At 46.1% G+C, this 24,104-nt stretch overlaps 1 protein-coding gene across 1 annotated transcript in view; it reads right to left on the bottom strand.

Annotated features, from left to right (window-relative positions):
* DOCK2 (dedicator of cytokinesis 2) overlaps positions 1-24,104 on the bottom strand; it is a 457,789-nt gene that overhangs the window by 383,264 nt on the left and 50,421 nt on the right. Inside the window, exons 10-15 of the mRNA XM_027520183.1 lie at positions 15,052-15,187; positions 12,644-12,719; positions 11,606-11,682; positions 10,890-11,015; positions 9,553-9,677; positions 1,007-1,105 (exon numbers count right to left, since the gene is read on the bottom strand). Coding sequence (XP_027375984.1) covers positions 1,007-1,105; positions 9,553-9,677; positions 10,890-11,015; positions 11,606-11,682; positions 12,644-12,719; positions 15,052-15,187 — 639 coding nt within the window. The remainder of the gene's footprint in view (positions 1-1,006; positions 1,106-9,552; positions 9,678-10,889; positions 11,016-11,605; positions 11,683-12,643; positions 12,720-15,051; positions 15,188-24,104) is intronic.

Raw genomic sequence — 24,104 nt, 5'->3', positions numbered from 1 at the left:
GCAATCTCTATATGGTGAATTTCAGGCTTAGCAACCTATGGGAAATCCACTCAGGTGTTCAGTGCTCCAGAGAATGAAATTTGAGCCCCCCAAAAATCACTTGCTTATGCATCTCAGAGCAAAAGAACTGAGGGTCACCTGGGAATTCTTTCATTGCACGTTGAATCATCATTACCATTATGTGAGGCACTGGCCAGGCTGACATTAGATAGCGTGCTTGCATCCAAAGAGCCCGCAGCCCACACGGGGCAATACAGAATTATCACGACGTGATGAGGGCTCACAAGGAGATGTAACTGGGGTGCAAGAGAGCACAGAGAGAAAGCAGCGTGGTCTAATAGGTCTCTGACCCCAGAGATGGGTAGGTCATTTGAAGAGAATGAGTGCAGGGAGACCCACTGGGAACACGGGGATGCCGGCAACGAGGCAAGAGCCACTGAGGCTTGAACAGCTCCCTCCACAAGGGGAGCCGGACCGCGTCTTCAGTTTGGGTTCAGAGAACAGGGTGAGAAAAACTGCTGTTAATCACAAGACAGAGATATCAGAAGCTTGATCAAGCTTCACTGTTCACTAAATTAATTCCATACTCTATTTCTAACACAAACTGTTCCCTTCTGCTATAGCCTGACAATCTGGTAATGCAAATATTTGTGGTTAATGCCATTTCCATCTGAGGTACCCTCTCAAGAGGGGATCTTCCAGGCATTAAATAGCTTTTTATAGCTTCACATTTGCTCCCAAGCTCCATCACTCCTCACTGATGAATAGAAGGACACAACTTGATGGCTGGTGCACAGTCTATGAGACCATCTGACAATTCCAAGGCAACCAGGTCCTGACCAGTGAAGGGTGGGCAAGAGAACTAAGGCCCTCACGCACTGGGCCACTTTTTCCAGTGCCTGACACAGCACCAGACACAGGATGGGGCATTGTTTCAGGCCTTAGGGAGGTTTCTTAGATTCATGTTTGCAATTATTATCATCGTTGTTATTATTATTATTATTACCTTGACTGTTTCCATCCACCGTGGCTGTTTGACTTGATAGTATACAACGGACCGGTACTCGTTCATAGGCTTGTCCCCAGCTCCCACACAAATTGCGTTCTGACCCAAGAGAAATGAAAAGAGAGAAAACACTATAGAATTGTCATTTTCTATGCTTGGGCAGTTTTGGGCCAAGGCCAAGGCTGGCCGTAGGGCCTGAGATAACCTTCCTTCTTTAAGCCTTCTGCCAGATATCCTTCTACATTACAGATTTAGCCATGAATGTGCCTGGCCCTAGGAGTGACAGCTGCTTTACTGCAGAGACTCTATTGCTTGCATTCTGACAATCCCTGGAGCGCAGCAGGTGCTGACATGCCGCCCCACTGTCACTGGTAACCAGCCTTGGAGTGGCTGCACGCTGCCGGTCTTCTTAATCCTATTCATTTCCTATATCTGAATTGCACAAAGTTTACAATAGGCTCAGATTAGCCAGGCACCAGCTCATTCCAATGGATTTCTGACGCTCACACATCGAGGTCCCAGCAGAAGCTGGGCAAAGGGCGGGAGATCAACCTTCAGACAGACACATGGGCAGTAGGGGCTAAGGAAGCCCACAGTGAGGGGGCATCTTCCAGACACCAGCACAGGCTAAGCACTGGGATATGGGCATGAGTCAGACAGGAAAGCTGACAGGAGGGCTCACAGTGTGGTGCAGGAAATCACTAGGCAACATGAAGTGATGACAGATACATGCGTCCAGTTCCTTGGTATCCTTGGGGGCTTGGTTCCAGGGCCCCCTCTTTCCCATTGCTGATTTTAAAAATCCATAGATGCTCAAGTCTCTTATATAAAATAATGTAGTGCAGATGACCTTCCTTATCTGCAGATGCAGAACCCATAGGTTTAGGTATGGGGGGCTGACTGTGTAATACTATGGAGCACTGAGAAAGGTCGCTTCAGTTCTCCCTAAAGACTCAAAGAATATTTCTGGGAGGTAATGACAGTTGAAGATCTCAAAGAAAGGTTCCACATTGGCTTTGAGCAGAAAGGCAGGAAGGATACTCTGAGAGACTGAGAAAAGAGCAACCAATATAGGGTATTTATTGTTTGCCATAAAAATCACCCTCACAGTAACAAGGAATTATCTTGCAGTAGACTATGTGCACAGAGAAGGCAATGGCACCCCACTCCAGTACTCTTGCCTGGAAAATCCCATGGATGGAGGAGCCTAGAGGGCTGCAGTCCATGGGGTCGAAAAGAGTCGGGCACGACTGAGTGACTTCACTTTCACTTTTCACTTCTATGCATTGGAGAAGGAAATGGCAACCCACTCCGGTGTTCTTGCCTGGAGAATCCCAGGGACGGGGGAGCCTGGTGTGCTTCCGTCTATGGGGTCACACAGAGTCAGACACGACTGAAGCGACTTAGCAGCAGCAGCAGCAGACTACGTGCGTGTGCATGCTCAATCGCTTCAGTCATATCTGACTTTTTGTGACCCCATGGACTCTAGTCTGCCAGGCTCCTCTGTCCATGAGATTCTCCAGGCAACAATACTGGAGTGGGTTGCCATGCCCTCTCCCAGCGGATCTTTTCCACCTAGTGATCGAACCCACATTTCTTGCATCTCCTGCAGGGGCAGGCAGATTCTTTACCACTGAGCCACCTGGGAAGCCCTGCAAGAGAGTGTGAAAGTGAAAGTGAAAGTCACTCAGTGGCGTCTGACTCTTGGACTATGTAGTCCATGGAATTCTCCAGACCAGAATACTGGAGTGGCTAGTCTTTCCCTTCTCCAGGGAATCTTCCCAATCCAGGGATCCAATCCAGGTCTCCCGCATTTCAGGCAGATTCTTTACCAGCTGAGCCACAGAGTATGCCAGCCCCTAATTCTATCTGTGTTCATTCCAATTGTTTGGTCCCAAAACAAGATCTAAGGTAGGGTCACCCAGAAGAGTCTTGAGGTCGATTTTTAAAACAGAACAAGAGATTTTAACCTCAAGTCTTCAGAGATCTAGTGACATGAGAACTGGTTTTGCAACCCCAAGCCCCCAAATTGCAAAGTGTGTCTCTGGGCTTTTCATGGTGTAAGGATCCATGCTTCTCACCAGATTCCATCAGATTCTTTAGTGGATCCCCTACCAGGCTGAATGACCAAAGCTGGCCACATACCTTCACTCTGGGTCCCTTGGTGAAGCAAGCTAAGCTATGGGAAGTTACAATCCTGTCCCTCTTACTTGAGAGCCTGCTCCATACTTCTGCTGCTGCTGCTGCTGCTGCTAAGTCACTGCAGTCGTGTCCGACTCTGTGTGACCCCATAGACGGCAGCCCACCAGGCTCCCCCGTCCCTGGGATTCTCCAGGCAAGAACACCGGAGTGGGTTGCCATTTCCTTCTCCAATGCATGAAAGTGAAAAGTGAAAGTGAAGTCGCTCAAGTTGTGCCCGACTCCTAGCGACCCCATGGACTGCAGCCTACCAGGCTCCTCCATCCATGGGATTTTCCAGGCAGGAGTACTGGAGTGGGGTGCCATTGCCTTCTCCATCCATACTTCTGAGCTATCGGGAAAGAATGAGTTTTGTTTCAATACAGACTGATGCTACCTACAGCCAGACTGAAACCATTTGAAAAGGATATAGCATCCTTTCAAAACTTATCCCTAAAAAAAACAAGGACAACCAGGGAACTGCAAGTGAGGGAAGACATACAACTTTCTCTTCAGTGGGATGGAGCCTTTCAGAACTTCTTAGGTACTGAACTAGAAACGTGCTTCCGAAGTTCTCCCGACCATGTAGAGTGCCGTGTGACCAGAGCTGTGCTGTGCCTTTTGTACAGAGCACCTCACAATCAGCTCTGACAGCTACTGTCATCATCCCCATTGCCAAACTGAGCAAACCGAAACTCCGAGCGGCTAAGACAGCACCCCCACAGGAGGAGCCCCAGGACACATCTCCCACCTCTAACCCCCTGTCCAGTGTTCCCTCTGTAACGGCCTAGACGCCTTCTACCTCCCAAGATTTATATCTCATGACGTTTATGGGCTTAGCATTTCTGCAGCTCCAGTGAATCCCATGTAGCTTATAAAAACTGAAAACACACATATATCTCTGGTGAAAGGAAAACTGCTGTACAGCAGGCAACTGAATCCCACAAAACTATCTTGATGATGAAAATTTTTGATTGCCTAAGGCTGAGGACAACATTATTCTGAGAAAGTCCTATGACACTGCCCTCCCCATAGACACTTCAGAGAGAAACCTGAATGTCACCAAGTCTGTAGAGAGAGCATGGCAACCAAAAACAGGACCCAGTTTTAGGGAAAATATAGATCTGTATATGTCTCCAGGGAAAATATAGATCTGTGTATGTTTCCATAAAGAAAGCTGAGCACCAAAGAATTGATGCTTTTGAACCGTGGTGTTGGAGAAGACTCTTGAGAGTCCCTTGGACTACAAGAAGATTAAGTTACTCCTAAAGGAAATCAATCCTGAGTATTCACTGGAGGGACTGATGCTGAAGCTGAAACTCCAATACTTTGGCCACCTGATGTGAAGAACTGACTCATTTTAAAAGACCCTGATGCTGGGAGAAATTGAAGGCAGGAGAAAGGGATGACAGAGGATGAGATGATTGGATGGTACCACTGACTAGCCATGAGTTTGAGTAAGCTCTGGGAGTTGGTGATGAACAGGAAAGACTGGCATGCTGCAGCTCATGGGGTCACAAAGAGTCGGACATGATTGAGCAACTGAACTGCACTGAATAGATGTCTCCAGTGAGCCTAGACAATAACTTTCCCACCCCCATGGCTCCCAACTAGCAATGAGAGCCCCTAACTGGCTTCAGGTCAGTAGAAGGAAGCCTGGAAAAGTTAATGCCAACTTGGCTTTGGTGGACACACTGCAGTGGGAGGAAAAATCAGACTCTAAACACAAGCACTGTTTACCTCATAGGAGTCACCTGAGGAACAAAGGACATCAGGGGTCTGAATGCACTTCGAGAGTCTGAAAGTACTCTAGGCTGACGAGGTCAGTCTTATCATGGAAGATGCCAGTTAGTGTCCACAAGGTGGTAATCAAGCCTGAGATGGCTCTCGGTTCAGTTCAGTTCAGTTCATTCATTCAGTTGTGTCCGACTCTTTGCAACCCCATGAACCACAGTACCCCAGGCTTCCCTGTCCATCACCAACTCCCGGAGTCCACCCAAACCCATGTCCATTGAGTCGGTGATGCAATACAACCATCTCATCCTCTGTCGTCCCCTTCTCCTCCTGCCCCCAATCCTTCCCAGCATCAGGGTCTTTTCCAATGAGTCAGCTCTTCACATCAGGTGGCCAAAGTATTGGAGTTTCAGCTTCAACATCAGTCCTTCCAATGAACACCCAGGACTGATCTCCTTTAGGATGGACTGGGTGGATCTCCTTGCAGTCCAAGGGACTCTCAGGAGTCCCAACACCACAGTTCAAAAGCATCAATTCTTCGGCGCTCAGCTTTCTTTATAGTCCAACTCTCACATCCATACCTGACCACTAGAAAAACCATAGCCTTGACTAGATAGATCTTTGTTGACAAAGTAATATCTCTGCTTTTTAATATGCTGTCTAGGTTGGTCATAATTTTTCTTCCAAGCGCCTTTTAATTTCATGGCTACAGTCACCATCTGCAGTGATTTTGGAGCCCAGAAAAATAAAGTCAGCCACTGTTTCCACTGTTTCCACTGTTTCCCCATCTATTTCCCATGAAGTGATGGGACCGGATGCCATGATCTTAGTTTTCTGAATATTGAGCTTTAAGCCAACTTTTTCACTCTCCTCTTTCACTTTCATCAAGTGGCTCTTTAGTTCTTCTTCACTTTCTGCCATAAGGGCTCTACCTTTCTGCTGATAGAGAACGTCAATGAATACCTATTACGTAGATTACCTCAGCTGGTATTCACTAGAGTAAGGTTCCACTGCTCGTCTCATTTTCAGGCAGACTCCTAGGTATACAGAGATTATGTAACTTGCTCAAGGTCGTCCCGCTGATTCAGGCTGAGCCGGGCTTTCAGCCTGACTGTCTGGCCCTTGAGGTTGTGTCTTAACCACTGCACAGCACTGATTCCCGGTGCCCTACCTCCACCCCAGTAAACTGGCTGGTCTCAGAGGAGCAGAGGCTTCTCAGCCCAGCATCTAAGCATTTGTACTTAAGCCTGCTTCAGGTATCTACACTGGATTGTGCATCTGACCCCCTCAAGTCCTTTCCAGGGCCTCAAACTGCAGTTGGTCTCCTGCCTGTAAACGCTACCTCCTTCCTGTTATTGAGTATTTACTGCCTGCCAGGCTTCCCAGGACTGGAGCAGAAAATGACAACCCACTCCAATACTCTTGCCTGGAAAATCCCGTGGAGCCTGGTAGGCTACAGGCCATGGGGTCGCTAAGAGTCAGACACGACTGAGCGACTTCACTTTCACTTTTCACTTTCCACTTTCATGTATTGGAGAAGGGAATGGCAACCACTCCAGTGTTCTTGCCTGGAGACTCCCAGGGACGGAGGAGCCAGGTGGGCTGCGTCTATGGGGTCGCACAGAGTTGGACACGACTGGAGTGACTTAGCAGTAGCAGCAGGCTTCCCAGGTGGCTCAGGGGTAAAGAACCTGCTTGGAAAGCTGGAGATGCAAGTTCCATCCCTGGATCAGGAAGAACCCCTGGAGAAGGAAATGGCAACCCACTCCATATTCTCGCCTGGAGAATCCCATGGACAGAGGTGGGCTAGAGTCCATGGTGTTGCAAGGAGCCAGACATGACTGGTGACTAAACAACAACAAGCTTCCTTACAGATAGTGTTTTGTATAAACTGCAACCCCATGAGGAAGAGATTATTATTCCTCTTTTGGTCATAGTTTAGTTGCTAAGTTGTGTCTGACTCTAGTGACCTCATGGACTGCAGTCCGCCAGGCTCCTCTGGTCCATGGGATTCTCCAGGCAAGAATACTGGCTATTTCCTTGGCATTTCTTTCTCCAGGGGATCTTGCCAACCTAGGGATCGAATGTGGGTCTCCTGTGCTACAGGTGGTCTCCTGCATTGCAGGCAGATTCTTTACTGACTGAGCCACCAGGGAAGCCTTTTTTCCTCTTTCACAGATACATAAACTTGCCTAAGATCACAGAGCGAATTGGAGGGAACACTGGGATATGAATACTGGCAGGCTGATCCCAGAGCCCACCCTGTTAACTTCTCTGCCACGGGCCCTCCTGAGCATGGTCGTTGAGACCTCAAAGTGAGTCAAGGACACACCTAACATACTCTATCCACTGACCCTGCTCCTCCGAGGAGCAGGAAGAAAAACTGATGGCCCTAAAGGGGGCTGCTCCCACAGGAACCCACCAGCACCAAACAGGAATGTTTGAGTGTGCTGTCTGACACTTAATTAGGCAGTAATATTGTATTTTATTTTGGCAGGTAAAGAAAGAAAGGCCTCCCACAGGCTTCCTTAGCAATTTTCAATAGTCAGTCAACTGAACTCCCCCGTAACTTACCTCATAGATGAAACTATGAATTATCACTGTGCCTGCAGTCACCTCTCCATTTCAGTCTCCAGAATATCTGCTTATATATTCATCTTTGATAAGTGCATCTATTCAGCCTGGTTGGATATGACTCGAAAGGATAGCATAGGTGGAAGTATTGATAAGAATGCTTTAGAAACAAGATAAGGGGCCTGCTTTTCCATTACTGTTCCTTCTAATTTGTCTTCCAGCAACATTGAAGGCAAGTGGATCAGTTTTAAAAAATGAAGCTGAGGTTAGAGTTCTCCAACAGGTAGTTGGATAAAAATTACTTCAAAGCATGGTCTATACATTTGTGAAATGCAAATTCCCTTTCAGATAAAAAGCCTCTGCTCTTCCTTTGTGTTTCTTTGAGCAAAGTGTTTCTTACTAATTTTATTTTTCAGAAAAGTTTCACAATCCAACAAAAAGAGGATGACTTAAATGCTTGGATTTTGCTTAACTAAGTATTAATTAATGGAGCCAATCTTTCCCAACAAAAAGGCAATTGTGAGGATATCTTTAGGTTTAAAAAATAATTATCAATCTTCCTAGAATTTGATAGAAGTGGTTATTAGCCTAATTTTTAAACTGATAAATAAATTGGGGATTTTTCTTTTTAATCTCTAGGCATTACTTGCTGTTGTTTGCTGTTTAGTCACTCAGTCATGTCTGACTCTTTGTGACCCTGTGGACTGTAGCCCACCAGACTCCTCTGGGATTCTCCAGGCAAGCTTACTAGAGTGGGTTGCCATTTTCTCCTCCAGGGCACCTTTCCAACCCAGGGACTGAACCTGCGCCTCCTGAATTGGCAGGAGAATTCTTTATCACTGAGCCACCGGGGAAACCCGTTTAATAAGAGGGCCTAGAGTCTTAAATCAAACCCCATCTCTGCCACATACTAACTCTATGACCTTGCGAAAGTTATTTCACTTGACAAAGGTTTAGTTTCCCCCTCTGTACAAATGGGGGAAGTAATAGTAATGCATCATGCTTATCACACGCCATTGTTGTTGTTGCTGTTTACTGGCTAAGTTGTATGAGATTCATTGCGACCCCATGGACTTTAGACCACCAGGCTGCTCTGTCCGTGGGATTTCCTAGGCAAGAATACTGGAGTGGGTTGCCATTTCCTTCTCCAGGGGATACTTATCACAGTCTCTGGCATATAGCAATGCCTCTATGAATGCCAGCTATTTGTAGGTGGAGGGTAGAAAAATCTGCCTGAGCTCTAGGCCCCCAAGCTGAAGCAGAACACCTATCTGTACTCACACCACCATCTCCTGTGCGATCTGATCACCTACTGTGTGTGGCCTAAGAGGAATATTTGCCCATGCTGAAACTTCTACTGAGAGCTGATTTTATTTTCAGCTAAGTACTCTAAAAGGAGAAATTGAAAAGCAAAACCGTCCCACACACTGGACATAGCTGCTGACAACCTTACAGGAAATATAAGTAAATAAATGTAAACACACATGACAAATATTGTACAGGACATATGCTGTATAAATATTTATAGCAATATGCTTTGCATTCCTGAATACACTCTGCCCGCCCTCTGGAGACCAATTTACGGGTAAGGCTTTCCACCAGAATGTCTGGCTGAGCACCGGGGAGTCAGATTAAGTGTTGGCAATGTCTGTTTTGAGGACATTCTGTGTCTTCACACCAGCCCAAGGCTCTGTACTGTTCCTTTCTCCTGGTATTTCGCCTGAATAAACTAGCACAGGTTGCAATGAGAACAGCATTTTGACTGCAAAAAGCCAACATAAAAACTAAGGCTGAGCAAGAAAGGAATAAGAGGTCATGAAAGGAAAGGGACAGACACTGAAAAGCCAACTGCTTTCCTGTAAAGAAATAACAACACACCAGGGCTTATTATGGGCTACCAGGCCAGCCAAACTCTAAAGGTGTGTGTCACATTACTCTGCACCACCCCCGAAGGCACCTGGCACTCAGAGAGCAGGATCAAGAACGGAAAAAGCAAGTCTTTACGAGCAGAGGCGCCCAAGGAGGGCCCTGTCACCCAGAGCAACAGCAGGGTCCCTTACAGGCAGCGTTTTGCCGTCCTCCGCACACACACACATGATCACTTCCACGTTCCTCTGTGTGGTCTTGTTGTACTTGTCAAAGTCGCCTTGTAAGAGAGTAATGTAGATGTCGTTCCTGACGTCCCCTGAGGCAGAGGGAGAGAGACAAGAGTTGGAGTCTGTGCAGCGAGAGAGACATCAACCAGAGGGCGCGGGGAGTGGGGGATTGGGGGAAGTGCCCCTCCTTGACATCTGTTAATGATACTAAAATCAGAACTACTTGGAAAAGCATTTTTACTTCATCAGGGCGCCCGGAGCAGAAGGTGACAAGAGGATGGAGGAACAGTAGAAAATTAGTTACGAAAGGGGAGGTGGTCACAGTTGGGCATGTTTTTCTCTCCATTAAAAATCGCTTAATTTTCATCCTCTAGTGACACCTTCTGGGAAGGCAAAGTAAAGCTTCAGTTGGATTGATCTTGGTGCGTAAATAACAACCACCGACAGTTCTCTCCATGGGTCTTTTACTGTGCAGAGGAGACAGAGTGACTCTCCACATGTGTCCAAGTAACACAGACAGGGCCAGGGGCCGGGCAGGGAGGGTCTTCAGGAGCTGAGGGGGTGGTGATAGCTGAAAGCCCTGCAGGGAATGCACAGGAACTGGCGTCTTAGTAAAGGCAGGCGTTAGTAAACTATGACTCCAGGGGACCACAGTTCAGCTGAGGAAAGAAGGGCTCAGTCAGTGAGAGTGCTCATGGATACCAGTACCAGACTCAAGTTTAAGGCAAACAGGCAAGTTTCAAAAGAGTATTATTATAGAATCTCATTTACTTTTTTTTTTTTTGTTACATACATATTTGGAAACTACATATAGTTGTGGTTACTTTTGGAGACAAAGATTTAAGAGAGCTTTTACTGTTTCGCTGTAGTCCTTTTTCATGTTATTGGACACTTTACAATAAGTGTGGACTATTTCTGTAAGAAAAAATAGCTTAACAGTTTAAGAGAATGACCATACTTACCCCTAGAGAGAGTGAAATTATTCCGCCTGAAGTAAAGTGGATGTCCATGGTAAATTATTAAGTGGTAAGTCAGTCACAGAACACTGTGCAGAGTATATCAAGTAATGGGACAGAAAGTGTATAGAGTGTGATTCCATTTGTGAGGGGAAGTGCATGTGTATATACTCACGTGTTTATGTTTATTATATAAATGCATTTTGGATATACAGTTGTTTTCAGCAGTTACCTTCAGGGAAAGAAATAGAGGAAAGCAGTAGAAAAGAAAGGAGCTGGCTGTTGAAAAAGAGAATGGATCACAGCAGCTAGGCCACCCTCAACCCCTCCCAGGGGAAGGAGAACCTGGCATGATGATCTCCGGGAATCCCAGCTTCCTGGCTACCACGGTGGTCCTGTCCACGAGGTGTGGGTAGTCCTTGCGGATCTGAATAATGTCACCCACGAGCATCTTCATGGTCACCCAGAGGCCTGGAAGGGAGCACTCAAGATGAAGAGCCAACTTCAAGGTGCTCTCTCAGCCTCTCCCTCCCATGGTCTCTCCCCTTGTTCTCTCTCCGGAGGAGATCGTGGAAGCAGAGACACGTAGCCACAGATGCAGTGACCCAGCCCTGGGGGAGGCCGGGAGTTGGGATGCAAAGAGCTCTGGAGTGAGACACTGCTGATTTGAATCCCACCGGTTACTTCCAGCAGGGTCAGCTTCTGTCACTTCATCACACCCCTCTAAACCCACCCTGTGTAAAGTGGGCTTGATCCCATCTATCTTATAGGACTGTGGGAAGGAGGGAAGCAAACAAGGAAACATCTCACAGGGCCTGACACACAGGAAAGAGTCAGGACACAGCGACTCCTCTCTCCCTTCAGCACAAGGACATGTCTCCCTTCTATTTCTCAGGCAGAGATTTCCATCTCTGTAGATCACGAGACCCCACTCTTCGTAATGGCCTGTCTGGAAGGAAGGTTATGTCTCCCAGAGTCTAGGGGTTTGAGCTGGTTGCTGTAGAACCAAGGGAGCCCAAGCTGAAGTCTGGTCCAGCCTGCTTGGCCAGCAGGCTCTGTACCTTGCCCTCCGCTGTCCCCCTTGGAGGCTGTGACTTTGCCCAGCAGGCTGTGAAGGAAGTCATTCTCAGCTGTTACCCTAGACAGGAAAAGAGAGCACAAAATGTTTGCATGGTACCCTTATAGATTCCCTCCCCTGTGGTTTCAGGGGCTCCAGAAAGTTGCCCAGCCCCTCTACACACCTTAGGTGAAAAGGGAGCCTGCCCATGTCAGTTCAGAGTGTACCTGCCATCAAGAAGCACATCTCTCTCTTTCACAAAGCAATATGGCTCTAAAACTTGGAGAATACCTAGGCTACAAGTAGAGGCCATTTGTATTCCTAGGAAGATTCTTAAAAAGAAAGGATCCCCAAGCCCTCAAAGTGAGTATCTGCTCAGCAAGGTGGCACAGCTCTGGCTGTTCATGCTAAGTCCTAATCACATGCTAAATCCAAGTCACTGACCTCATTATCTGTTAAAAAAAAAAAAAAAAAATCCTCCTTAAACAAATGAGGACAATGTTCTCAAGCTTGGGGTCTTACTGTCTCAAGCTTTCTTAGATCAAGGAAAGGATGTCTACCTTCCTCACTGCCCTCCTTTAAAGTCATGGATATGCGTGCCCATGAGAACTAGGTCCTGACTCCCTGTTATATGCTCCTGGTATGCTGCTGCTTTGTAGCTTCATGGTCCCGGTCATATTTGTATCTGATGCACTGATCTGTTGTTACCTACCCATTTAATTCCCCACCTAAATATAAGCTTCATGAAAACAGCCATGTTGATCCTGTTTACCACCTCATGCTCCATGCCTAGCACAATGCCCAGCTCTCTGCCAGCTTTTAATCAAAGCTTGTTAAATAAATAACATCTCATGAACAAGCAGGTCAAAAGCTGGATGGTTTTGAATGCCTAGGCACTGAGACCATCATTCTTACCCTTTCCTCTTGGAAGGTCCTAACTGGCTGTTATCAACTCAAGGAACCAGTTCATTCTGCTTCTGAGTGGCCTTCAATCAGGAAAAATGTGGTTTCAGAGAATAGAAAGTAATGGGAAATCACTCACGGGTGAAAAGGAATGAAGTGCTGCTTTTCCTCATCACTTTCTGCTTTCCCCTTGATGATGTCTGTTATATCCATAACTAGAAAAAGAAGAGAAATGACTTTATGGCTTAAGCCCTCCCGCTCCCAGGAAGGGATGACAATGGGATGAGATCGTAGGGCAGGAAGCTTAAAAAGGCAGGAAAGCTAGCATCGGCCACCTGGCAAACACCTCTGGGTAAGCCGGGCTGGGAGGAGGGCAGCCAGAGAAACGTTTGAGAGCCAGGGGCTTAGCAGAGGCTGAGGGGAAAGAGTCAGAGCCACGCCCATGGAACTAAGCAATTAGGTTTGCTTCTGACATATTCCTATCAGAGGTCTACTATACTGGAGAATCCCAGGGACGCGGGAGCCTGGTGGGCTGCCATCTATGGGGTCGCACAGAGTCGGACACGACTGAAGCGACTTAGCAGCAGCATACTGACAAAACCCAAGCACAGTGACTCCCTGTAGGGTCTGAAGAGCTAATCACCCTCTTTTATAAACGTGCTCATATTCACAGACACATATCTGGGGATCCTTGAACCCTACACTTCCAGAGGGATCCTGGATCTTCTGAAACTTGTCCTTAAATCAGCCACTGAAGCTCCATAAAACTAAGGTAAAGAACTCTTGCCCCAGAGCAGGGATTATAGAAATGGGGGCAGGGGGAGGAGCATTGAAACTTGCTAGCCAAATAGGGCCAAAATCCTAGCAACAAGAAATTCCTCAAACACTCCAGGCCCCCATCAGGGAACCATTAAAACTGCCCAGGTAATGATCAACTAGTGACTGTATCTAGCTCAAAAGAGGAGTTTAGGGAGCTGCGAGAAAGAGGGGAAACTGTTATTTGAACCTGGTTAGCATCCATTCTTTCTGATAAACAGACACTCCCCTCACCTATTCTCAGTGAGCTATATTTGGGTAGAACAATCTCCCTATGGCTCCAGAGTTTTGGCCTGGGGATCAGGGAACCAAATCCCCCTGCCCAGAATAAGTACTTTGGGGATGAGCAAATGGCATATATTTTAGCTCCTGGGGCTTCTCCTGAAATGAATGGAAAAGAAGTGCTCTCTTTCCCCTGGGCTGCTAAGCAGGTAGGATGCAAACTTGGAAGAGCTAGCCAACTAATTGGACAGTCATCTTCAGAATAAGTCAGCAAAAGGACACAGGAGCTGAGAGATACAGAGATGAAAATTCATTTGAGTTCCTGGATCCAGTACTGCCTGAAGCAACCTATCCCTAAATCTTTCATTTACACCAGATTGCTGTCACTAGAAACCAGAAGAGAGAGCCAGTTATAGCTGGAGACAAAGACACACTTTGCAGTAAGGCCCTCGCCACTTTACCAGGTATGTGGTAAGGTCAGGAGTGCCCTTCATACAGAAACAGAGCATGTAGAGCAGGTCGTGGATCCACCAGGCCTAAGTCCCTCATTTGCAGACAAGAAAACTAAGGCCCTGGGGAAAAATGCTTGTCCAAGATCACCCATCTAGCTAGCTGGCAAAAATACCAGTTTAAACACCAGTTAGCTCAGGATAAGCTCATTTCTCCCATTCTGCCACTTGGCAAGAAGTGCCAGGGGACTTGGAGAACCAGCTGATTTGTCATGACAGAAGATCTGGGTGTCCTCAGGAGAAACCTGAGACATTGGGTTTAGATATGGCATACAGGGATTATAAATGGTACACAACTAAAGTGTTATATTTTAACCCAAAGAAGTAAAACTGGCATAAGAATTGCTATTTCCATGGGTGTCTAAATTGTCTTTTAAGAAAAAAAATGTACTTTAGCTTAAATACAGTGAGTTAATTAAAAGAAAATATATTAGGTAAATAATACAGCAAGTGATAGTCAAATATAACAAGAGCCATAAAAGTGGGAAGAGAATAATGAAGTCTTGGCAACTCCCAGGAGAGCGGAGGCTTGGGGAGAAATGCAGAGGTGATGTTTATCTCAAGCAGCCTCGCTCGGTTGTGCCAAGGGTCCAACCCGGAATTGAGCGGTGTGGTGGGTGACTCATTCTGTTTAACTGCACCTCCTGTCCTGGGTATTTTTTTTGAAGGATGATTTGTTCCTCATAATTAGATCCCGCCTGTATTGTTCTTTCTTTTCCACCATGCTTGGGAGCGAAGGTACCAACGGCTCAGATAGCTCCGTGGTCCCAGCACTCTGCTCCAGATGCAGGGATTTCATTATTCACCATCTTTGTCATAAATCTGGACTTAGTCATCAATTACTTTGATTGAATCTCAAGAAATTTAAGTATTAGGGGCTGCCTGGCAAAGGTTTTTGAGCAAGGGAGGGCAAGGAGGAGAGCGAAAGAACAAGTCTTTGGAGCGCAATCACCTAGGACGTGCACTCCAGGAACGGGAGGTGCTGTGTGCGTGCCCTTACCTGCCACCCCGAAGGGCCGCCTCAGTCCCTGAGTGCACTTCTTTGTGTTTGTGTCCTTAAGATCCATCTTCCCAACTCGGACTATTTGACAAATTAAGTAAATTTTATCCCTGTTGAGGTCTTTGTTTCCAAGATCCTGTAGGGCAGGAAGTGAATAGTTACATATTGTGTCTGATGAACAAAAAATAGAAAAGAAAACCTAGTAATAGAGAATTCAGGGAGGGGGCTATGTTTATCACTTAGTATACATGACATAACTGCATTATACAATTAGTCCTGGAAAATGTGGAAAGCCAAGCTATCACATCCATTTCACACATAAGAAAAGTGAGCTTTGGAAAAGAAACTGGGTGACAGGACTCTGGTGTTCAGTCCTGATTCTTCCACTTCAAATTGATGAGAAAAGAAGGATAGAGGTGCGATGTCAGCTATACAGACAGGAGTTCCTATATGCCAGTGGATGGATCCAAAAATAGCATTTGCTACAAACGACTTCATCCGTCTGGTCACTGCTCAGTGTCTCTGAGGGAGAAGGCACAGGAAGAAGGGAAACCCTAACAATTGCCATCTGCTTGTGTGCTCAGCTGCTCAGTAGAGTCTGACTCTTCTGCAGCCCCACAGACTGTAGCCCAATAGGCTGCTCTGTCCATGGGATTCTCCAGGCAAGAATACTAGAGTGGGTTGTCATGCCCTTCCCCAGAGGATCTTCCCGACCCAGGGATCAAACCCACATCTCCTGCACTGGAAGGCAAATTCTTTACCACTAAGTCACCCAGGAAGCCCAAACAACTACCATTTACTGAGCACCTAATGCTGCCTGATAGCTCAGTTGGTAAAGAGTCTGCCTGCAATGCAGGAGGCCCCAGTTCGATTCCTGGGTCAGGAAGACCCACTGGAGAAGGGATAGGCTACCCACTCCAGTATTCTTGGGCTTCCCTGATGGCTCAGTTGGTAAAGAATCTGCCTGTAATGCGGGAGACCTGGTCTGATCCGTGGGCTGGGAAGATCCCCTGGAGAAGGGAAAAGTTACCCACTCCAGTATTCTAGCCAAGAGAATTCCATGGACTATAGTCCATGGGATCACAAAGAGTCAGATACATGACTGAGCAACTTTCACTGTACTTCACTTAACGTATGTAAATCACCCAGGCATCAAACAACCACAAGATCCCAGAGCTTCTAACACAACAGAGTTGACTCCAGCTCAGGCTACAGATCCAGTGCAGATAGGCAGGGACTCCATGCACGTACTTACTCTGGGCCCCTGGCTGAAGGATGACCTATCTTTCACAATAGGTCTATCTACTATCCCCAGAGCAGGGGGAGGGAATGCGTCAAGACACTTACTGGCTCTTAAAACTTTCACCCAGAAGAGAGGCCTATCACTTCCACTCCCGTTTCACTGGCCAAAGCAAGGGCCATGGCCATACCTAACTGCAAGGGGACAGAGAAGTATACTGAATTGTGTGCTCAGAAGGAGGAACGTAGAAGCTGTGAACACACTGATGTCTCAAACACTGTGAGAAGTGTCTCACACATCATTGTCTTCTTTGAGTCTTAACAACTCTCCAAAGTTCTATCATTAATACTATTTGTTGTTTAGATGCTCAGTCCTGTCCAACCGTTTGTGACCCCACTGACTGTAGCCCACCAGGCTCCTCTGTTCATGGGATTCTCCAGGCAAGAATACTGAAGTGGGTTGCCATTTCCTCCTCCACCAGGGATCAAACCCACATCTCCTATGTTGGCAGGCGGATTCTTTACCACTGAGCCATGAGGAAAGCCCAGTACTATTACTGTAGCCCAATTCAACATATGAGGAAACCAAGACACACGGAAGATAAAGGTCTTCCCCCAGGACATGACCTTAGTCCTTAGAGACACTGTCTGGTCACTCTGACCCCAAAGTCCATCAATCTAAAGGCCACAATGTTTCTCCATTAACCTAGGTGTTTTATCATCAGTGCTGTATGGATGGAGAAGCCTTGAGGCTACTGTAAGAATAAGACTGAAAACCAGAGGCAGGAGGCTAAATCCAAAACCTGAGAGCACCAGAGAACCCCCCGACTCTAGGGAACATCAATTGATAAGAGCTCATCCAAAAGCCTGCATACCTACACTGAAACCAAGCTCCACCCAAGAGCCAACAAGTTCCAGAGCAAGACATACCACGTAAATTCTCCAGCAACACAGAAACATAGCCCTGAGCTTCAATATACAGGCTGCCCAAAGTCACACCAAACCCACAGACATCTCAAAACTCACTACCGGACACTTCATTGCACTCCAGAGAGAAGAAATCCAGCTCCACCCACCAGAACACTGACGCAAGCTTCCCTAACCAGGAAACCTTGACAAGCTACTCATCCAACCCCACCCACAGGGAGGAACCTCCACAATAAAGAGGAACCACAAACTTCAAGAATACGGAAAGGCCACCCCAAACACAGAGATATAAACAAGATGAAAAGGCAGAGAAATACCCAGCAGGTAAAGGAACATGATGAATGCCCACCAAATCAAATAAAAGAGGAGGAGATAGGAAGTCTACATGAAAAAGAATTCAGAATAATGAGAGTAAAAATGATCCAAAATCTAAACACCACAATGCATTTCTTTCACCATCCAAAGGTGCACAGGAGGGAAACCCACCTGGACCACCCAGCATTCCAGTGCCCTGTTCAAATCTAAAAGCTTCAGTGTTCCTGAGACCCTCTTCCAGATGAGATTCAGCTGGAGAAGGAATGTTGAGGCACGTTGTTGGCATCAGAGCAGAGATCCCTGGTTCTGGCCTCACTAGAGAAGAGTTGCTGCTGCTGCTGCTAAGTCGCTTCAGTCGTGTCCGACTCTGTGTGACCCCATAGACGGCAGCCCACCAGGCTCCCCCGTCCCTGGGATTCTCCAGGCAAGAACACTGGAATGGGTTGCCATTTCCTTCTCCAATGGATGAAAGTGGAAAGTGAAAGGTAAGTCGTTCAGTCGAGTCCGACTCTCAGCAACCCCATGGATTGCAGCCTACCAGGCTCCTCAGTCCACAGGATTTTCCAGGCAAGAGTACTGGAATGGGGTGCCATCACCTTCTCCAAGAGAAGAGTTACTTCTCTTCCAAGTTAATTTTCATGCAGGCATATGTACTGGGAACGACCTGTCTGCTGACATCAGGGCCAGAGCCTAGTAAAGCAGCCATCCCCAGCTTTTCCCTATGGCTGGTGTGGGAGAAAGAGGGAGAGACATAGAGTTTCTGGGAACAAGACATGGCCTCAACATGGTCCACAATTCTTGCTTGGGGGCTGTCACGGTTACATTTTATGTGTCAACACGGATAGGCTGTGCTGCCTAGCTGCTTGGTCAAACACTAGACTGGCTGTATCTATGATGTATTTTGTAGGTCTGATTAGTATCTAAAATCAGTTGACTTTAAGTAAAGGGCATTTCCTTCCATGATGTAAGTGGGGCTCATCTAATCAGTTGAAGGTCTTAAGAGCAAAACCTGAGGTTTCCTAGAGAAGAAGGAAGTCTGCCTCAAGACACTGCAATGTATAAATCCTCCCTAAGTTTTCAGACTGCTGTCCAGCCCTACCGATTTCAGACGTGTGAGCCCCTCACAGTCACATGAGCCAAATTCTTAAAATAAATCTATGTATTTATGTATCTTATTGGTTTCATTTCCCTGGAAAACCCTTCACTGATACAAGGTCTGGCCTCTCACAGGTGGAAGAATAGATTCTCCCAAGTCTCCCAGTGGAAGGGAAACAGAGAACGTTGGGCAGAGGGGGCTTTCTAACCACAGAAGCCCCTCCCCTCATTTGCATTTCTTGCCTTGCTCAGTAGGCAACTGAGTTTGAGTTGCCAATCATCTCACAGCCAGCCAGTGGGACAGCCTCTTCTCTGGCCTGTCTGATGCCTTCCTCCAACTCACCCTGAAATCCCCCTTAAACTCATCTTTAGAAACCATGTTCAGTATTTCATTTCTCTTCCCGCTACAATGGTAATAGCTCCCTATTTCTTACCCTGTTAGTGTTAATTTTCCTCAGCTGATGTGAAAGGTCCTGGACATAATATATATTTCCAGCTATCCTATCCCACTGATTCCCCACTATTCTCTGCATGCAAGTACTCTATTTTTGTCACAAAGATTTCTTTATCACTCCACAAACACACAATGCCCACTTTCAACTCCAGATCTTTCTTCCTAAGCCCTCGTCTGTACCCCTGCCTCTAAAGATTACCTCTTATTCCTCTTTATATCCACATCCTTTCCATTCTTGAAAGCTCAGGTCCTGTTTCCCTCATAATGATCTCCATCTCTAATTACTTCTCCCCTCCCAGGAGGAATTTTTTATATCTTGAAATATCTATGTTGGTGTCTTTCAGAATCATTTCAGAGCTACAGAATCCCTGTCACCTGACAGGTCCCCTCCTAAATGTTACAGGACGAATTATGCCACCCCACCCCCACCCACCACCAAACTCATATGTTGACCTCCCACGTCTCAGAACATGACTGTACTTGGAGACAGGGAGGTTAGAGAGGTGATTAAGCTAAAATGAGGTCATTAGGGTAGACACTATTCCAATATGACCAGTATCCTTATAAGGACCTTGGGACACAAACACCGAAGAACGTGTGAGCACACAAGGAGAATGTGGCCATCTGCAAGCCAAGGGGAGAAGCCTCCAAAGAAGCCAACACTGCCAACACCTAGGTCTTGGACTTCCAGGCACTGAAACTGCGAGAAACTAAATTCTTATTGTTTCAGCAAAAACAACACCCAGCTGTGGATGTGATTGGTAACAGAAGTCAAGTCCAATGCTGAAAAGAGCAATACTGCATAGGAACCTGGAATGTTAGGTCCATGAATCAAGGCAAATTGGAAGTGGTCAAACAGGAGATGGCAAGAGTGAAAATAGACATTTTAGGAATCAGCCAACTAAAATGGACTGGAATGGGTGAATTTAACTCAGATGACCATTATATCTACTACAGGGAGCAAGAATCCTTTAGAAGAAATGGAGTAGCCATCATAGTCAACAAAAGACTCCGAAATCCAGTACTTGGATACAATCTCAAAAACGACAGAATGATCTCTGTTCATTTCCAAGGCAAACCATTTAATATCACAGTAATCCAAGTCTATTCCCCAGCCAGTAATGCTGAAGAAGCTGAAGTTGAATGGTTCTATGAAGACCTACAAGACCTTCTAGAACTCACACCCAAAAAAGATGTCCTTTTCATTATAGGGGACTGAAATGCAAAAGTAGAAAGTCAAGAAATACCTGGAGTAACAGGCAAATTTGGCTTTAAAGTACAGAATGAAGCAGGGCAAAGTCTAATAGAGTTCTGCCCAGAGAACGCACTGGTCACAGCAAACACCCTCTTCCAACAACACAAGAGAAGACTCTACACATGGACATCACCAGACGGTCAACACCCAAATCAGACTGAATATATTCTTTGCAGCCAAAGATGGAGAAGCTCTATACAGTCAGCAAAAACAAGATCAGGAGCTGACTGTGGCTCAGATCATGAACACCTTATTGCCAAATTCAGACTGAAATTGAATAAAGTAGGGAAAACCACTAGACCATTCAGGTATGACCTAAATGAAATCCCTTTCGATGATACAGTGGAAGTGACAAATAGATTCAAGAGATTAAATCTGATAGACAGAGTGCCTTATGAACTATGGACGAAGGTTCGTGACATAGTACAGGAGGCAGTGATCAAGACCATCCCCAATAAAAAAATGCAAAAGGGCAAAACGGTTGTCTGGGGAAGCCTTACAGATAGCTGAGAAAAGAAGAAAAGCAAAAGGCAAAGGAGAAAAGGAAAGATATACCCATTTGAATGCAGAGTTCCAAAGAATAGCAAGGAGAGATAAGAAAGCCTTCCTCAGTGATCAATTCAAAGAAATAGAGGAAAACAACAGAATGGGAAAGACTAGAGATCTCTTCAAGAAAATTAGAGATACCAAGGTAACTTTTCATGCAAAGATGGGCACAATAAAGGACCTAACAGAAGCAGAAGATATGAAGAAGAGGTGGCAAGAAAACACAGAAGAACTATACAAAAAAAGATCTTCTGACCCAGATAATCATGATGGTGTGATCACTAACCTAGAGCCAGACATCTTGGAATGCAAAGTCAAGTGGGCCTTAGGAATCATCACTACGAACAAAGCTAGTGGAGATGACGGAATTCCAGTTGAGCTATTTCAAATCCTAAAAGATGATGCTGTGAAAGTGCTGCACTCAATATGCCAGCAAATTTGGAAAACTCAGCAGTAGCCACAGGATTGCAAAAGGACAATGTTCATCCCAACCCCAAAGAAAGGCAATGCCAAAGAAAGTTCAAATTACCACACAATTGCACTCATCTCAAACACTAGTAAAGTAATGCTCAAAATTTTCCAAGCCAGGCTTCAACAGTATGTGAACCATGAGCTTTCAGATGTTCCAGGTGGATTTAGAAAAGGCAGAGGAACCAGAGATCAAATTGCCAACATCCACTGGATCATAGAAAAAGCAAGAGAATTCCAGAAAAACATCTACTTCTGCTTTATTGACTATGCCAAAGCCTTTGACTGTGTGGGTCACAACAAACTGTGGAGAATTCTTCAAGAGATGGGAATACCAGACCACCTGAACTACCTCCTGAAAAATCTGTGTACAGGTTAAGAAGCAACACTTAGAACTGGACATGGAACAACAGACTGGTTCCAAACCAGGAAAGGAGTATGTCAAGGCTGTATACTGTCAACCCTGCTTATTTAACTTATATGCAGAGTACATCATGAGAAACGCTGGAGTGGAAGAAGCACAAGCTGGAATCAAGATTCCCGGGAGAAATATCAATAACCTCAGATATGCAGATGACGCCACCCTTATGGCAGAAAGTGAAGAAGAACTAAAGAGCCTCTTGATGAAAGTGAAAGAGGAGAGTGAAAAAGCTGGCTTAAAGCTCAACATTCAGAAAACGAAGATCATGGCATCTGGTCCCATCACTTCATGGCAAATAGATGGGGAAACAGTGACAGACTTTATTTTTGGGCTCCAAAATCACGGCAAATGGTAGCTGCAGCCATGAAATTAAAAGATACTTGCTCCTTGCAAGAAAAGTTATGATCAACCTAGAGAGCATATTGAAAAGCAGAGACATTACTTTGCTGACAAAGGTCCATCTAGTCAAAGCTATGGTTTTTCCAGTAGTTATGTATGCATGTGAGAGTTGGACTATAAAGAAAGCCGAGCACCGAAGAACTGATGCTTTTGAACTGTGGTGTTGGAGGAGACTGTTGAGAATCCCTTGGACTGCAAGGAGACCCAACCAGTCCATCCTAAAGGAAACCAGTCCTGCATATTCACTGGAAAGACTGATGCTGAAGCTGCAACTCCAATATTTCGGTCACCTGATGTGAAGAACTGACTCATTTGAAAAGAGCCTGATGCTGGAAAAATTTGAGGGTGAGATGAGAAGGGGACGACAGAGGGTGAGATGGTTGGATGGTATCATCGACTCAATGAACATGAGTTGGAGTAAACTCAGGGATGGACAAGGAAGCCTGGCATGCTGCAGTCCATGGGCTCTCAAAGAGTTGGAAACGACTGACCGACTGAACAAACTGACTGAAGCCACACCATCTGTGGTACTTTGTAACAGCAGCCCTAGAAAATTAATACACTAGGTAATCATATAAGTCTCCTAGGTAGGCTCCCTTTTTACCCCTTTTCTGTGAGAAAAAATTTCACTTGCTCAAAAGAAGAATCAGATCTTTAAGAGCTGTCTCATCAAAGACCCTTGGTATTGAGGAATCTTACTGCTATAAAAACAAGTAAAAATGCTTGAACACAAGTCATTCCCTGGAGGGTGTAAAAGCAAGCAGGTTCAGAAGTAGGCTTCAACCTCTGCTGTCTGCCAAACGCTTTTACTTCGGCCTCACAAATCTCAGACATTTGGGGAAACTGAGGCAGGACAAGAACCCGTCAGACACATGCTACCTGATTTAGTAATTCGTTCTTGCTCCTTTAGGGCTTCCCTGGTGGCTCAGACAGTAAAGAATTCGCCTACAGTGCAGGAGACCTCAGTTCAATCCCTGGGTTGGGAAGATCCCCTGGAGAAGGGAATGGCTACCCACTGCAGTATTCTTGCCTGGAGCATCCCATGGACAGAGGGGCCTGGTGGGCTACAGTCCATGGGGTTGCAAACAGTCAGATACGACTGAGCAACTGACACACTAGTGCTCATATTACCATTCAGTGTTGTCCTGCGTGTGTTAGCAGCAACCCCTCAGCTGGGGAAAATCTGAGGAACCTTGTGTATAGGCTCCTTTCCTCTTATAGAACCAGAAGGTGAATGCTCAGGAAGCAGATGGAAGGGAAATCCAGCATTTGCCCACCCCATGTGCCAGTTCCTCGGGCTCTACCCCCAAAGAAGAAACTAGGAAGAGCTGACATCCAGAGACAAGAGAAATGAGGCCACCAAGGCACATGCCTGCCAAGTCATATCTCATCCCTAACTTAAACATCATCTCAATTTCCAGCTGGACATAAATCCCAGTCAAACACCATCACATCAGCCAGCTTTAATTATCTGCATTGCATGGATGGCCTCCTGACATCTCTCTTGTTTATTTACTCATTGAATCACTGTCTGAACCTCCCCATCACACCCTGAGCCAGGAGCCACCAGTTCACCTGCTGCCACATCCTCAGCACCCAGCTCAGAGCTTACAAAGTGCAGGTGCTCACTGGTAGCACTTGAATCAACAGAAGAAGCTAGAGCGCCATGACCTTTCCTGCCCTGAAATGAAGACTCCCATCATTTCAAGAGAGCGAAGTGTCAGCAGTTAAGCCAGTCAACCAAGGTTCTCAAGTTCATCTGCTGTGGGAAGAAGAGGTAGGGCACAGGCAGAATTCCACTAAGGCAGGATCACGTCTCATTACTACTGAATGACACAAACTTACCAATGCCCTTTCCTGCATGTTTGCATCATGAATTGGTTCTCTGCAAAATGAACCACTGATTGATTCCCTGTCTCTCTCCCTCTTGTGAA

Source organism: Bos indicus x Bos taurus, chromosome 20 (genome assembly GCF_003369695.1).
Source record: "Bos indicus x Bos taurus breed Angus x Brahman F1 hybrid chromosome 20, Bos_hybrid_MaternalHap_v2.0, whole genome shotgun sequence".
Lineage (NCBI taxonomy): Eukaryota > Metazoa > Chordata > Mammalia > Artiodactyla > Bovidae > Bos > Bos indicus x Bos taurus.
Note: the sequence above shows the minus strand (reverse complement) of the source record. Positions and strands in the feature narration are given on the sequence as shown.